The 17,973-nt window shown below is 41.6% G+C and overlaps 1 protein-coding gene across 4 annotated transcripts in view; it reads right to left on the bottom strand.

The window, feature by feature from the left end:
- SYT1 (synaptotagmin 1) overlaps positions 1 to 17,973 on the bottom strand; it is a 335,884-nt gene that overhangs the window by 75,835 nt on the left and 242,076 nt on the right. For 3 of the 4 annotated variants that reach the window (XM_083463106.1, XM_083463108.1, XM_083463107.1), the window contains exons 5-6: positions 7,140 to 7,262; positions 4,354 to 4,521 (exon numbers count right to left, since the gene is read on the bottom strand). In XM_083463106.1, the coding sequence (XP_083319232.1) occupies positions 4,354 to 4,521; positions 7,140 to 7,262 (291 nt within the window). The remainder of the gene's footprint in view (positions 1 to 4,353; positions 4,522 to 7,139; positions 7,263 to 17,973) is intronic. The other variant, XM_083463109.1, reaches the window with a different exon arrangement.

Raw genomic sequence — 17,973 nt, forward strand, 5'->3', positions numbered from 1 at the left:
AATAATAATAATTACTACAGCATTGATGTGGGTGAGTTTCACCTGTACTGCCGCCTGCCTTTTTATCCAGGGACTCAGGTGGGTGCTCATGAAGCCCTTCTGCGCGTTTGACACAGTGCATGTGATTAACATAGGCAGAGAACTCTTGCGGTAGATTTTTTACTTTGATGACCTATGACAACAGGCCAGAAATCACACAGGCTGCAGATATAGAAATCTTCAGCCTCCAGAGGCATCACAGAAGTGTTTGAAGGTTCCCTCCTGGCTGAACACTTTATTCTGAATTGCACTTCACTTTTCAGATGCTGATGGTTCAAAAAGAATCACATTCTCCTGGCACTCTTAAGTCAAGATATAAACCCAGGGGTGAAATTCCTCTTAGTACTTCAGCTTTCAATATGTATGATCATAAATGTATTAATTAAAAGCAGTTCTATCATCTGAGAAGCTGAGGAATCACTTATTATTATTTTTAAAAAACCCTTTAAGGAGATAAGAGCAAAAAGGAAATCCTATTTGTGACTCAGGAGAAATGTATGAGTGGCCCGAAATACGACGTGGCTACTTCTGTAACAACTAATGAAGAAGACTAAAGAGATCTGACACAGAATGTGTGTTTCTATTATGCACACAGTGAAAATTCTCATAGTTGCTTGCTAGAAGATGACAACAAGATACGTTTTATGATGCGCCACCCCTGAACTCATTAGCCAAGACATGGAACGTGACAAATATTAATGGACATTTCTGGGTAACAAAATATGAATGTTCAAGATGGGTGGGCATGATCCAAAGCACCACAGAACATCAGTAAGAATAGGGGTTGCTTACAGTGCAACCCTAAGTATGTATCATTAAGCAGTGTTGCCATATGTCCGGAATTTCCTGGAAATAGCTGGAATATTGCAGTCAGAAGCAGTATCTGGGCAGAAATCGCTAAAAAATGTTTGGGAAAATCCGGACGTATGGCAACCCGTGTTGTCAGTGGCATTTTTTGCGATTTCCCTTAAAAATAACAAAATGCGTAACAAATTTTGTGTCTGGATTTTCACAATATGGCAGGGTGTTTAGATGATTGCAGCCTTAATATCTTGTAAATGTGGGAATGGTCTCTGTGTGCCCATGGCTGAAATAAAAGACAAAGCACAGACTCCTGTATGAGTTCCTGCATGAGCACCCAAAATATCAATGGATTTAATCCATTGAGATCTTTATTCAATAAAATGGAGCTACTGTAAGAATATTGCATTGTTTTGTGAACTGCGATAATTGTGTGGCGATCAGTAGGTGCCTTGACTGATTCAGTTTATTTTATCTCTTATGCCATAACACTTTGGTTTGCCCACCACACTAGACCAAACCATAGCTCAGTATGAATGTGTGAGCATGCAGACTCCTGGAAAGGAGATCACAGCTGCTCTGCTCCTCCTGGGTCACTCTGCCACTGCATTGCACTATGCTAATAAATTAATAGTATAAATAACAAATTATTATTATTATTATTATTATTATTATTATTATTATTATTATTATTATGCTAAGCCATAGAACCCAGGCTCATGGATTAGCTTTCCCCAAACTAACTATGGACTGTAACCATGGTTTGTCTCATGGTATATGGCTTGTGGCTTGTCCAGGAGAGCTAAACCATGAGCCCAGGTTTTTGACAAGATGCTAAACCAAACTATGGCTTGGCTTAGCACTGCAATAGAATGACTAGACAGGAGCAAAGTGGTCATAGACTCATCTCTGGTAGCCTCTTGTGGTTTGGGCTGAGCATAATGTGTGCACCAGGCCATTGGAGATGTTTACCATTGTCTTTTGCCTTGGGCACCTGAATCTTAAAAGTTACTGTTTTGCTTCATTTTAAATAAACTCAAAGGAAAAACTCAGTAAAAAGAGTTTCTTCTCCCTCCCCACACCAAAGGGAAAAAAATGGATTATTTTTATGAACATCTTCAAGAGAAAACGGCTTATGTCTGCAGTAGTGTCGGGGGCCTCTAGGGATATCTTTCTTGTTGAGTGATTACATAGCCTCAATCTCTTATTGTCCCTGCTTTCAAACTGGAGCTGTCATTATAAGACTAAGTATACCAAGGGAAAGGCCTATGGCGATTGAAGTGCAGTGAACATTTCAGACGAAAACCCTTCAAAGGATGTTCAGCTGTGCTGCTGTTATATTGCTGGAAACTTGGTTCTGAGTTTGGTTCTGAATTTTTTGGACAGCATTGCACAGCACTCTAATATATGTCCTGATTCCCTCTCTCCATCTCCACTCATGTTTAGGTGTCTGAATGAACATGCCATAATGACAAGATAATTCCTTTACGTGAAAGGATCAGAGGAAAAAGAGAGCCAAACTTTATTTACAGTGTCCCTCCCCCACCCAAAGAAACTGCATGTGTTCCAGACTCATTTTTTCATTCTGTTTTTCTTTTCTTTTTGTCTGCAATCCCAAACAACTTCACTAGGAAGTAAGCCCCACTGAACACAGCAGGATCAATTTATGAATAAACATGCATTTAACTGTTCTCTCATCCTACTGAAAACATTAATAAGAATAAGAATAAGAATTCATTATTTCTACCCCGCTCATCTGGGTGGGTTTCCCCAGCCACTCTGGATGGCTTTCAACAGAACAGTATAAAACTTCAAACATGAAAAACCTCCCTAAACAGGGCTGCCTTCAGATGTCTTCTAAAAGTCAGATGGTTGTTTATTTCCTTGACATCTGATGGGAGGGCATTCCACAGGGCAGGCGCCACTACTGAGAGGGCCCTCTGTCTTGTTCCCTGTAACCTCAGTTCTCTCAGTGAGGGAACCGCCAGAAGGCCCTCAGAACTGGACCTCAGTGTCCGGGCAGAACAATGGGGATCGAGACGCTCCTTCAGGGCCAAGGCTTTTTAGGGCTTTAAAGGTCAGCACCAACACTTTGAATTGTGCTTGGAAACATACTGGAAGCCAACACAGGTCTTTCAGGACTGGTGTTATATGGTCTCGTCAGTTTAGACATGCATGTTTCTTGACTTTCCCCCCCAGCTGTGTCAAAGTCTCAGCTATCAGCCTGTCTAGAAGACGTCCAATTTAAAGCTACAAAGGCACAGAGAGCTACCCATTTTCTGCAAAGATTAGGGTAGAAACTAAGAGAGTGATCTGCATGGAGGCTGAGAGAATGAGGAAGCCCTTGATTTGTCTCTCATCTGTACCATGAACTCACTGAATAACTTTCGGCTTTAGGGTAGTGCCTGTGAAGTGTTTTGAACACTGGCAAGTACTGTTATTAGTAATAGTTAAGCAAACGGGAAAATGTGCTCCCCTGAGAGTAAAAAAAAATAGCAGTGTCTCCAAACTGGTGGGAGACCTTGCTGGCACAAGAGTTAAAAAGCAATTTTTCTCTTCTCTCCACAGCCCCCTATAAATCTCCTCCAGAAGGTTGCCAGACCCTCCAATACAGTGTGGGAGGTTGTGCTTTCCACCAGCAGAGGCCTTCATGATTTATTTATTTCTTTAAAGGAGGAAGTTGTTAGTTCATAAGAAAAAAATCCAAAATATACAACCAGGAATTGTCATTATTAGGGGACCAGCTAATTTTTGCTAGATCATAGAGCAGTGGTGTCCAAACTTTTTTCAAAGAGGGCCAGATCTGATGAAGTGAAGGGCCGTGGGGGCCGACCAAAGTCTTATTTTCTTAGGGTTGGAGTTGTTGAGCTTCTTTTAGGTTTGAAGTTGCTGAGGTTTTTTTTTTAGGATTTTAGCCCAGGAAATAAACTGCCCAGGGGCCGGATTAAACTAACCGACATGTCAGATTAGGCCCCCCAAATGGACTTTGGACGTGCCTGTCATAGAGAGAGAGGAGAAAGGAGAGGCCTCTTAGCACTGGCTTCCTAGCACGGTTTCCAAGTGGATAAGGCACACAGCTTTTCATTTTGCTCATAAATGGTGGTCTGCAGCAGCATTTAATCCCATCTCATTCATGGCCGATATCTCCCACCCTCTGGAACAGGCTTTGGCTCTTTAGCAAAGGCAGCTTTCCAGGAAATCTAAAGAGTCCATGCTACAGCTCCCTTCCTCACAGGAGTTTCAGCCGGACTCAAGGTCAGATTCATGAAAAGATGCAAAACAGCAGAGCTCTGAGGCTACAGTTGAATTATTCTCCTGGTAATAATCCTTTGTCCTTTACATTTTTCACTGCAGGGCAATCACTGGAATGGCTCCCAAAGAGAAAAGGCCGTTGTTGCCGTGGGTCACCAATTAACCAAGGACATAAGCAATTCTGTGACTGGGAAAGAGATTAACCTTTAGTATACATAGCAAACAAAGAAATGGGTGCCATGCAATTATTCAAAAGAATACCTTGAATGTAAATTGCTCATTGAAGACAGGGTTAAGAGTTTTCCTGTGAACTTTTGTTTCGTATTTCTTCTTCTTATCAGGAAGCAGGAAAACCTTCACGTAGGGATCAGATGTACCGCCCATATCTAGAGCAGGCAGTTCTGCAGCCTGAATAATCCCAACCAAAAGCTGAAAGCAGAGGGAGAGGCAAGTGAGAAAGAGTCAGCAGAGCAGAATATTCAGCAAGCATTTACGAAAGAGCTTGCCTTGTCTCCTGACATCTCTCTCTATAAATACATGTACACAACAATATGGTTGCACACAGATACATGCGCCTGCAGACACACACACACACAGACACTTGCAGTTCTCCTTTTAAAAAGAACAAAGCATTCTAATAAAAGCAGATTTGAAAAAAGGTGCATGATTCTTCAAAAAAACAAACATCCAAACCCCAATTACAGCAGCCGCAGATTCAAGAAGCTGTTTTTAAGCAGACAAGAGGCATTTAAACTGCTGCTGATTGGAGCTATATATGGATTTTTATATTTTATTTGGTGATGCCCACCATCAAATAGCTCCCTAACAAATTATTCTACTGGGGCTTTTTTATTATTATTTTTAAAAAGACTCTGCAATTTAAAATGTATTGTTAAATAATCTTGGGAAGCTGCCTTATATAAAGTTAGACTACTGGTCCATCCAGGCCAGTATTTTCTACACTGCCTATCAGCAGTTCCCCAGGGTTTCAGACATACTTAGACCTATCTGGAGATACCATGGATTGAATCTGGGGTGCTCTACCAGTGAGCTATGACCCTTGCCAGAACCCTGAACTATGCAGCTATAGTAGTTGGCTGTTGCCCTCTTCCCCACTCCATTCTGGTGCTCTCCATAAAGGAAGGCGCTATGGTGTCCTTTGGCCTGCCCAGTTGTGTTCCATTTATAAATGGGATATAGAGTGGCTTCATGGGATCACCAAGAAAGTACTGCATGCTGACTGAAGCCTTACCTGCCTGGGTACTGTGAGTACAATGTAAATGAGCAACTGGTTTGAACAGAGGTAAACAGGAAGCTGCCTCATACTGAGTCAAGACTATTGGTCCATCTGGCTATGTACTGTCTATAGTTTTAATTGGCAGTGACACTCCACAGTTTCAGGTAGGTGTCTCTCTCAGGCTTACCAGGAGATGCTAGGAACTTAACACCAGCCTTTCTGCATATGAAGAAAGCGCTCTTCCACTGAGCTATGGCCCTGAGAGTCACTCCAGGGAATATGGGCTTGCCTGTCAGGGTCACTACACCGGTGTTTGTTTCTATGACGAATGATTGTGTTTTGTGTCTCTGCTGGAATATATTATACCACATTAGCCACCCAGGAGCCACAGGATCAGTTTGCCTGCCTGTGACGTTGAGCTAGTCGAAAGGGAATGTAATTCAATTCTTTTTTTAAGAAAATAATTCTCTCTAGAATGGAGTCATTATGCTCCAGGGAGTATTTTGGTGATCTTGTTCCAATTTCCCAACAATGAGTAGTAATTGGATTTCCTGGCCATGGATCTTTGTGTTCTTGCTTTTTCTCATCCATCCCAAGAAAATTGTTAAGAGCCCAACAGGGGAATATAATGTCTGAACTATGGCAGCAGAAGAAATTATGAAACCGTAAATAAATGCTAGTTAGCACCTTAGTTATACTTGGAGCGCTACCAAAGATCTACTAGCAAAAAAATAAATCTCTTGGGGAGCAAAAATCCCCAAGCCAATGTTCTAGAGTCAAAATAGCATTCTTTTTAATAAAACCCAGGGCAACTTTTGTTCATCTTCTGAGGAAGGTTATATCTATTTCCTACAAAAGATTTCAGTTTCACTATTCCCTCGCCTGCATAACATCCACTTTTCTTTGAAGATTTAAAAGATCCACACTGATTTCAAGAGCTCTTAGTGCTACAGAGTGGTCCACTAAAGGTCTAAAATACAGGATACTTTTGTTTATGTGTTTGCTTTTGGAAGTCTCTCTCTCTCTGTATACCTCTTTATTCTTTGACTGATGATTTCTTTAATGCTGTTCTTTGAAGGACAATGGATGGTGTGGGAGTTACTTGAAAAGGTACGTAGAATATTGAATAAAGTTTTACTGCTGAGGCAGAAAGATTGAAGACACACCAGGGATCAGTGCTGGCTTTACACTGTATGTCTTCCTTAGACACCAAAAGTGTCAAAGGAGAACTCCCAACATGAGTTTACTGAGTTAGAATTTGTATCCTGATATGACACACGCATAGTAGGGATAAACAGGAAAAAAGAGTAGCTCTCTCCATACAGAAAGTAATTCTTTCTCAAAGGTCAGATCCCCACCGTGCATTTAAAGCACAACGACAACACTTTAACAGTCATGGCTCCGCTCTCCTCCCAGAATCCCGTGGACGGTACTTAGTTAAGGGTACTGAGAGTTGTACGGTGACCCCCATTCCTCTCCTAGAGCCACAACTCCCAGAATGGGGTAGCCATTGAGGATCTGTGAGGGGAACAGGGGGTTAGAATACCTGTGGAAAGAAAATGCCTGCAACACTTCCCCAATACCATTTAAAATGTTGAGAATATGAGTAAAATGAGTACGTGTGTATGTGTAAAAATATAGCTATATTCATATCCAATTGTGTTTGCCTTTGAGTGGAAGAGACTTCGGTGTGGAACAGAGTTTGCCCCCCCCCCGGAAACAGACTTGGGGTGCACCTGTGGCAGCTTGAGAAATGGATCACCCTCCCCCCTGACTCAAACAACACACTCTGATCACACTTATTTCAAACCTGATTGTCTTGAAAGTTGTAATCCAAAGAATACTGAATTTTTCCTAATTTTTCCTCCTCTTTTGCTTCTTCTTTTTCTTCTCCATCTGTCAGCCCTGTTTCAGCATCGTCATCCTTTAAGGCCTGCAAAGAACAGGGGCAACAATAGAAGTAATTAATAGGGCTACTGTACTTTCCAAGTGAAGCCCTGAAAAGCAGGCAGTGGCACTCAACCCTTATAGCGAAAGCCATTAAAAGCAAGCAGGATGGCACAAAGTCATATATGCTGTTGACATATATATATATTCAGGCTACTTTCATTGCAGAAATATCATCGTCAGCAAGCAGCAAGGAAGCAATGGAAAAAGGGGGAGGGAAGTGTCTTTTGAGGGTATTGCAAGCAAGAATTGTTTCAAAGCCTGAAACAGAAAGAGAATGTCAACGTGTTGTTGTTGGGGTGGGTTTTTTTGTTTGTTTGTTTTTTGGCAAAATCTTTGATTGAATCAAATTGCTTTGTCCAGAGGCAAGTGTGGATAAACATGCTATTAAAGAGGCAAGGTTGCACAGTCATTCAATTTAAAACAGTTGTGCATGCTGTGAATTATTTGCAGTAAAGCAAAGTGCTTCTGTAGAATTACTGCTATTTAAAATGTCGCTATGTGACTTCTTCATAAAATGAGATGCCCAGACATTTCAATTTTTACTCTCGGTTCATGATGCATATGGAAGCAAAGGTATCACTATGCCATTAGCAAATGCATGGTCACAGAAAAGAAGATCCTTTTCGTTCTCTTTTTCTTTTCAACTGTTCTCAGTTTAAAGCCAGGCTGAACCAACTTGATTTAAATATACATTGACGTTAACACAATTATGGACAAATTTGTTGGCCAAAACAGCAGTTGTTTTAAAAGGTAGCGGCAGTGTTTACCAACAGAGAAAATAACAAACTGAAAGCATTAATTAGTTTCATATTAGAAAGCTCAAGTTTGCATCATATGTAATTCCAGTAGAGCAATCCTATGTGTGCCTACTTAGGAGCAAGCCCCACTGAGTTCAATGTGATTTATTCTGAGGAAAGTGTGTGCAGGATTACATCACAAAGCCCTAATCAATTCAATTGGCAATTGTACAATGCTTACCTGGGAAACCCTATCAATTAGATGAACTTACCTCTGAGTAGACATAGTTAGGACTGTGATGCAGGACTACCTTTGACTAAAGTAAAGCGAATTGCAGCACACTCTTCTCCATTTAACTTTGATGGGAGTTACCCTCATATAAGTCATTGTAGGATGCCAGCCTGAGTCATGGCTAACTTTAGCTGGAGTGAGCATCTCAGCATGTAACTTTTCATTCAAAACAAGTTAAGTGTTTTCTTTGGGTAGGAACTGAACCATCAGTTGTATGATCACATTAAACAAAGGCACTTGTCTGCTGAGCCACCGTGGAAATTACTTACAGCACAGTGCACAGCAGCAATGAATTAGCACCATCTAATTTACTCGTAACTGCAATTTGAGAATTCAATCCAATCACAAATTTATTCCCTTGCCTTTTCCTATTAGAAAATGAGCTTAAAACTTTGGAAAGGTAGAGCATATACCCCAATGTTTGGGGAGATGGTATATAAATTATCCCATTCCCATATAAATAAATAAGACCCCAGCTCAGTTTGCTTTCATTCATATATATATATTCTAAGGTCAAAGATCAGATATCCCACACTTGCTTAATGAATTATACTAAGAAAAAGGTTAGATTAATTCATGTTGGCAGAAGCAGGCAGCATGCTGGGGTGGCTGTACTCATCTGACTCATCCAACTTCTGGTTGGTTGTCTTGCTGCTGCTGCCTAACAGCACGTAAGGAGGAAGGGGTGATGTGGCAGCGAGGTCAGTGTGGTGCAAACACATTGTGTTATTCCCCTATTTGCATTTGCACTGTGCCAGCTTGGATGCTGCCTCACCCCTCTGCCTCCTAGAAAGCAGCAGCAACATAAGTGATCGGAGGTCAAATTAATCTGCAACTGGCAAATAGGGTTTTATTTATTTGTTCCATTTATCAATAGACTTTAGGTCAGGGACCCGAGGTCCTCTGGATGTTGATAGACTACAACTCCCATCACCCCAGATCACCAGCCATGCTGGATGGGGGCTAAAGGCCACAGACTGGTACTGTTCTCTGCTCTGTTGAATTGCAAGCATCTCCCCTCACACACCAAAACGGGGCATCATCCTGAGTGCAAAGTAGGTCTTTTGTGTGCAGAAAGAGGTACTTTTAGAAGCTGCATTCATAACATCCAGATGCAGTGGCAGAAAGCTTCACCGGTTTGAGCTAAGATTAAACATACATTAGAAGGGTGAGGTGAAGCTACCACCTGCAATCTATTTCCCACAGTATACTGGCAGTTTTCTTGTAGTATTCCAAGTGTACCCCAGCTCAGAGTTGGAAATGGCTGGTGTACACTTACATCCTCATGGCTAGACATCAAAAGCAAATTTCTCAGTTACATTTATTTGAGGAAGTCTTTTGACGTACCAAATTCAATACCCTTAATGCTAGCTGCTCAGGGACAACAGCATCATGTTTTGTGCCTGGTTTGAGGACTTCCCTTAAGCATCTGGTTGGTGTGAAAGAAGATGCAGGCCTAGAGGGACTTTTTGACTGATCTGATAGGACTTGTTTTTTTGTTCCATGCATTTGGACCTTTCCCTTCCCTTCCTACTCCTGAAACCTGTCAATACACAACTCTTATAGATGTGACTAAGAAAGAAAGTGATTTCATTCCATTGTTGATCTCCTGCATACATAGTTTTGTTTTTTCACACATTCTATCAATAGAATTTGTTAAAGAGGAATTACTGTCATCTTTTTAAACAGCTGCGTGTTTCTTGTAAATTCCCACTTACAAATTTATTTTCAAGTTGTTTCCCCCACACACCACAGACCTTCAGGGGAAAAACTTAAGCAGCAGATTGGTCACCTGCAACCCAGTTAAACCAAACAGTTTGGATTTAAGACCCTACCTGCCCGCTGACTGTCTGGCCAGAGTGGTGCATGCTCTAGTTATCTCCCGCTTGGACTACTGCAATGCGCTCTACGTGGGGCTACCTTTGAAGGTGACTCGGAAACTACAGCTAATCCAGAATGCGGCAGCTAGACTGGTGACTGGGGGCGGCCGCCGAGACCACATAACACCGGTCTTGAAAGACCTACATTGGCTCCCAGTACGTTTCCGAGCACAATTCAAAGTGTTGGTGTTGACCTTTAAAGCCCTAAACGGCTTCGGCCCAGTATACCTGAAGGAGCGTCTCCACCCCCATCGTTCTGCCCGGACACTGAGGTCCAGCGCCGAGGGCCTTCTGGCGGTTCCCTCATTGCGAGAAGCGAAGCTACAGGGAACCAGGCAGAGGGCCTTTTCGGTGGTGGCGCCCGCCCTGTGGAATGCCCTCCCATCGGATGTCAAGGTGATGGACAACTACCTGACATTCAGAAAACATCTTAAGGCGGCCCTATTCAGGGAAGCTTTTAATGTATGATATTTTAGTGTTTTTTGGTTTCTGTGGAAGCCGCCCAGAGTGGCTGGGGAAACCCAGCCAGATGGGCGGGGTACAAATAATAAATTATTATTATTATTATTATTATTATTATTATTATTATTATTAAGCCAATTTGGTCTCACTGAAGTCATATATCCCATCTCCAGGTAATCATCCAATTGGCTAATTAAGGACACCTATAATACCACTAAAAAAATCAGCCATGGGTAGTGGGTAGTGTCGGATTTACTTATAAGCTAAACAAGCTATGGCTTCACTATTTCAAAATTTTTCACTATTAATATACTTCTTCTTAATTGTATTTCAGTTCAACAATTACTTTGATAAAATACATATTTTGTTATGTGCAAATAGCTTTAGATACCTATTAGTTCCATAAATTACCATATAGCACATATTCAACATAAAAAAACAGTGGTAATTTGTTGTTGACAATGAACAGCTAGACATATAAAGGGCCCCATTACCTTCAGTAGCTTAGGGCCTCATCAAACCTAAATCCAGCCCCGGTGGGACCTGACTGCGTAGAGCAGTGATGAAGAACCTGTGGCCTTCTAACTGTTGTTGCCCTCCAACTCCGTAGACAGCTGGATTGAGGCGGGTGATTCTTTTTAGATTTGTCAGCAGCCTTTGATATGGTCGATCACAAACTTTTGGACCACTGCCTTGCCGATGTGGGGATTCAGGGTACAGTCCCGCAATGGCTGCGCTCCTTTATCTCAGGTCGGGGACAGAGGGTGGTGCTAGGGAAGGAGTTGTCGCCGTGGCACTCCTTGGTGTGTGGAGTCCCACAGGGCGCAATTCTTTCCCCGATGCTTTTCAATATCTTTACGTGCCCCCTTGCTCAGATTGTCCAGAGTTTTGGGCTGGGTTGTCATCAATATGCTGATGACACCCAGTTTTATCTGTTGATGGACGGCTGCCCTGACTCAGCCCTGGACACACTGACCAGATGCTTGGAAGCTGTGGCTGGATGGCTGCTTGGGAGCCGGTTGAAGTTAAATCCTTCGAAGACAAAGGTCCTCTGGCTGGGTTGGGATGACATGGGTTTTGGGGGCCAACACCCATCTCTTGCGGGGGCTCAGTTAGTGCCAGCGCCTTCTGTCAAGTGCTTGGGTATAACCTTCGAAGCCTCGCTTTCCATGGAGGCGCAGGTTGCAGCCACAGCAAAGGTGGCATTTTTCCATCTCCGCCGTATCAAGCAGTTGGTCCCTTACCTTTCTGGCCCTGATCTGGGCACAGTGATCCATGCAACAGTCACCTCCAGGCTTGATTATTGTAACTTGCTCTACGCAGGGCTGCCCTTGAAGCTGACCCAGAAACTCCAGGGCGTGCAGAATGCCACGGCGAGGCTCCTTACGGGGTCCTTGCCGCGGGACCACATTCATCCAGTGCTTTACCAGCTGCACTGGCTCCCGGTGGAGTACAGGGTCAGGTTTAAGGTGCTGGTCTTGGCCTAGGACCCTCGTACCTATGGGACCGCCTCTCCTGGTATCCCCCATGGAGGACTTAAGGTCCACAAATAACAACACTTTGGAGGTCCTGAGCTGCAAGGTGGTTAGATTGGTCTCAACTAGGGCCAGGGCCTTTTCAGTACTGGCCCCGACTTGGTGGAACGCTCTGTCAGAAGAAACCAGGGCCCTATGGGATTTGACATCTTTCTGCAGGGCCTGCAAGACGGAGCCGTTCCGCCTGGCCTTTGGTTTGGACTCAGTCTGACCCTTATGTTTTCCCTCCCCTTATGGTTTTGATTTATGGGCTACTACTAAAATGATTCTGCATTTTAAATTGTAATTTAACTCATATTTTAATTAACTGTTTTTTCTTTTTCTTTTACGTTTTATTGTAATTTTATTGGTGTTAGCCGCCCTGAGCCTGGTTCTGGCTGGGGAGGGCGGGGTATAAATAAAATTATTATTATTATTATTATTATTATTATTATTATTATTATTATTATTATTATTATTATTTCCAGCCAGCATTGCCGGTGAAGGACAGTGCTTTTTTCTGAGGGGACGCAGGGGTACCCATACCCCTTAACGTTTTGTGGATCTTTGTACTTTGGTCTATTAACTGTATTTCCCCCCCCTGATTTCAACTCTAAAATGGTGATTTTCTTGAGTCAAAAGGAGAGTCCCCTTAAGCACTGGTGAAGGATGATGGAAGTTGAAGTCCAATAACATTTAGAGAGTCACAAGATCCCTGTCTAAGGCACAGGTAAAACCATGTCTGGAAGAAGTGATAAATGAACATGCCGACATGGCCTGACTATAAGTACTGTGTTGTACATTGATTGTAGCCATCCTGCATCCTGCATAAGGATCGGACAGTAGCTTCAGCAGCACCAAGTCAGAAAACTCAACATTTTGCTGACATTATAACAGTTATGCTAGAAGTTTGCAGCCTTATCCTTGTAAGTAGCAATGCAGCTGGCAAATATCTGCCCCCTCCCCGCCCCCAGCAGGTAAAAGCACCAGGAAAAAACCTCAGCAACATACTATCACAGTTAGTGGCATAAACGGTGCCAAGTCCCAATGTCCTGATCTAATCAAGAGACATATTTTCTGTAAAATCAAAGTATCTAGCAAGTGAGAACATTTCAGCCTGATGTAATTTTAATGGCTGAGATATTACATCTCCCTCTCCTCTAACACTTTGTGACCTAATAAAAGATCGAGACCATTGCTGCAATTATTCTTCAAGAAATGGGACTAAATTTTTGATAATTTTTCAGTGCCACTGTTCATCACTGATATAATTAAGTCGACTCCTTTCCCAAAGGCTGAGCTTCAGCAAGGATTCTGCTGTACCAATACATTAAATTCAGAGTCATTAAATCAGAACTTATTAGAGTGTTTCTCGGGTTGAATGTTCACCCCTTCCCACTCTTCTTACATGGGGTGGAGGAAATGGCAGCAGAAAATTATAAGGAGACACAGGAGGATTGCTGCAGACTGATAAATTGCAGCAGTGAAAGTTGTGATAGGAAGATGCTTCAAGAAATAATGGACCAAATATTTTCCCAGATACAGCAACATATTTCCAGAAGTCAGTTTAATGCAGTTCAGGGTTGCAGAGGAACTGCCCGTGGAATGCTACTCATGCTTACTCAGAAGTAAACCACAATGAGTTCAGTCAGGCTTACTCTTACTTCTATTTAAGAAGGCAGAGAAATGCTGTCTAAAAGTGCAAATGTGATATATATATATATATAAAACAGCACAAGAAATGAAGCACACTGTAGTTGAATAAGATTGTGATCTTTTTAAAGCCAATAGGAAACAATTTTTCTTCTTCTTATGTTGAGCAGTTTTGGTAACTTTGATTTTATGCAAAAATGAAAGAAAAATATGTACATTATTTTCTGTGCATATCAAAACTTGAGCTTTCTAATACCTTCAGGCTTAGTATATATAGAAAATTGAGGGTGGGGTTTGAAATATAATCCTGCAAAAGAAAGAAATCAATTTGGTTCAGCCTCTTGATGTGTGTCAAAGCTATGTATAAATCTCAGCTGAGGAGCCAGAGCTGTCAGGAGACTAAATATATCAGAGCTTTAGACTAGGTGTGTCCAAAGAGCAAAATAAACCTACCGCAAGTGACAATCCAGAACAGTCATGAGACACAACATAGATAAGGAGGACATAGAAGGAAGAAATAAAAATTAAAACATCCACACACAAAAACATTAGTCAAACCATGGAGAAATGACCATTTACATAGATTGTACATTTGCTGTTCAACACCTTTACATAATTCAGATTGCAATCCTATGCACAATTTACCTGGGAGTAAGTTCCATTGAATTCAACAGGACTTACTTCTGAGTAAACATGCTTAGGATTGTGCTGTGAGACCTATGATCATCCACCCTTTACTTAAGTACGGTAGTTATTCCCCTAGATACTGATAATATTTTCTATACACATAAAAGTTTTAGGTTACAATTCTTACCCAGGAGTAAACCCTTCTAAACACAGTGGGACTTACTTCCAAGTAAAAATGTACAGAACTGCATCCTCAGGCTATAATCCTATCACATAATTAGGAGAAATCCCTATTGGACCAAGAGGGACTTACTCCTGAATAAACACATATAGGATTACGCTGTTGCAGACCACAAACCACTTACACCAGAATCCTTGGAAGTACAAAAGCTTACATTTTGATCCTAAATACATTTACAGTCCTAAGAAGCCTCACTGATTTTAATTAAGACAGTTGCCAAGGTCCCTTGCTCTGGAACTGAGACTACAACTGCAAGAGAATGATATTGTTATAAGGTAAGAGCACTTCCTGCCTGCGTTCATCTCATATATATTTTTAAAAAACGAGTCTAATACATGTATTTATTTCTTTAAAATTAGCATGCTTTCTTTAAAATTAACAATGTGCAAGACATTCTGTAAAACGCAAGTGATATGATCTCTGTCAGAGAGGTAATACAGATGGGATAACGGTGAGCTGTCAGAACATGGTGAGCTGTCAGGTATGATAACATAAAAGCAAAGAGGCATGTGTGGATTGCTGGAAGATTAATAGGCTCCATATGCTGTAAAGGGGAATCTATAGCAGGAACATCCAACATGGTTCTCTCTAGCTGTTGTTGGACTACAAGGCCCATCAACCCCCTACTAGCATGACTATACCTCAAGGATGATGGGAGTTGCAGTCCAACAAGATCTGGAAGGCATCTTGTTGGTTACTTCTGACCTATAAGAATAGGAATGATTTCCTGGCAGAATAAATTTAGCGGAGTGAAGGCAGGAAAGGGAAAAGAGAACAAAACTATTCAATAAGGCTGGTCTTACCAAACCGCAGAGCAAGGCTGCTGTCTCAGGCAGCTGGTTTGCTGCTCCTTTGTGATAACAAAGGAGCAGCAAACCATTGGTTATTTAGTGTGTAATTACTGTGTTTTTCACTGTCATAGATAGTGGGAGGTGCTTGTGGGATTTTCTACCTCAGCTGCCAATATGTGTTGACCAACCTTGGGTACTATGTACACATTGACCAGGGGTGGGCAGTGGGGTGGAGGGTAGGAGCAGATATTTGCTGCCCTGCCACAAAAAGGAAAATGTCTTAGGCCAGTCCTGACTGGATTAGTGAAGAAGAGTAAGAAAAGGTAAAATATGAATTCAGAAGAACGGATGTCTATAACTATAAGAACTGGGTGTTTGTGGTCATTGCAGAAAATTGGGGAGGGAGGAGATTATGAAATGGGTCCTTTTGAATAAGGTCATTGTCATAGCACTTCTTGGAGTTGCAGCAACTGCTTGTGCTGTCTGTTGTTCTGCTGCCACACCCTCACATGGCTCATGTGAGACCTAAAATGGCACACAGAGTACAATGCGGTTTGACATTTTGCAGGCTGCTCTGTGTCCTGAAAAGCCTACTCTTGCTGCAGAGTGTAAAAAGCTGGTTTGCACTGAACTCTCCTGGACTGTCAGATATAACGTAAACACCTCAGCATGTCGTAGTGAGGGAGGTCAGGACGTGATGGTGGTTCCTTTGCCAGAGAGGATTATGAAAAAAGTTGAAGGTCTATCAACAGTTTGCTCACATGGGCCTGGCAGCCCCTCTTATTTTAATTATGAACTTCCAGGCTAGAAAACTGCATTATTATTATTTTTTGGTACAGCGTTCTTGATGCAAATGCGAACCTTTGGATAATGAAGGTTATGGCTTTGGATAATGAAGGTTACTACTCTGAATATATATGGTACATAAAATGAAGAGCATGTAATTATATATGTTAATAAATCTGTGTGTACCATCAACTTAAACTTGGTCACTTAGGATACATCACAGAAGAAGACTAGAGCTGCAATTCTACATCCACTTACCTGAGATTAAGCTCCAGTGAATTAAATGGGACTTACTTCTAATTAAACATGTATAGAATTTCAATGAACGCTTATGCATATAGACAAAAGGGGAAAACAATTTGTGAATAATGATTCTAGTGATTTGGAATTTGGGTAATGAGACAAATTGTCTCTTGCCCAATAAGAAGTGCTGAGCAAGTTTTGACACGTCCATGAAGTTGGAAAGAGCTGAAAAAACTACTCAGCTGATTCCCAACAAAATCAGCACTGACTTCAGCAGGATTAAATGGCTGTTGGTTATTCTCTTGCAGAACCAGTGTATGCTGCAAGTGTAATAGCTCCTTCTAAGTGCATAAAAGTATAAAAGTTACATTTAGTAACTTTAAAATGGGCGTTTCTGGTGTTCCAGAAGGTATTGGAGCTTTGCGAATATAATTAAATTCTGTTTAAAAAGTGAAAAAAATACACCTAATATTTGAAATATCTTAGCTTGCCACAATTTGAACTGTTAATGTTTCTAGTATCAACCCAAAGGTGCACCATTAGCTTTGTGGGATATGTGTGTGGGGAACACGGTAGGAAACATACAGCCCATGGAGTTTTTAAATGAGACCTTGGGAGATGCGGGACTTCTAAAACATGTTGTTATTAATTTACATGCCTGCAAGCATAACACTATAAAGCCTGGTTCAGAATTATGGTTTAGACTTGAAAACTTTACTTTAGAAGAGCAACAATGAGCCGCAGTGAGCACTGAGCTTGTGTACCCCACCTTCCTTCTCTTTCTCCTTCACATGCTGGACAAAATGAAAATGCCTGCTTGCATTTTGGAACAAACCAGAGTTCTGCGATACTATGAAACACAGGAAACTGCTGTTTGCTTTACTAACTGGAGTTGAATCACGGCTACAGATTTCATTGTATTAAGTAATTTTAGCCCAAGATAAAATCATATTATACTTATTTTATTGTGTAACGTGGAACTGTAGCTTCTATTAAAGCAAAAGCTGGAACCATGCCTCCCCCCCACATAATGGTGTATGATGGGGAACATACCTGAAATTTATGGCAATTCTATAATTATATCTTCTAAACACTATACCTCAGCCTTTGCCATCCTGGTGGATGTTTTGGACTACAACTTCCAACAGTCACAGCCATGGGAGTTGTCCTAAACATCTGGAAGGTACCAGGTTGTTGAAGGCTGCTTCAACAACTTTACATAACAAATTTTTAATCTCTCTTTTAAATTACTGATAGCATCCATTGTGTAAAATAACTGAAAGCAGTTTTATTCAGCCTCTAAGGATCCACATTTACCTTTTGCCCTGCTCTCTGCAAGAACAGGTCCACACTTTAATGTTCTGTGTCTGAGTGTTCTTTCTTTTGCCCCAGAGCTTTCCCCATGAAAACCCACTCTTTAAAACTGAAGCACAAGAAACAGCAATTTGGGGTTTTACACGAATTCCCC

The sequence above is a fragment of the Podarcis liolepis genome, assembly GCF_965112155.1.
Source record: "Podarcis liolepis genome assembly, chromosome: 10".
Classification (NCBI taxonomy): domain Eukaryota; kingdom Metazoa; phylum Chordata; class Lepidosauria; order Squamata; family Lacertidae; genus Podarcis; species Podarcis liolepis.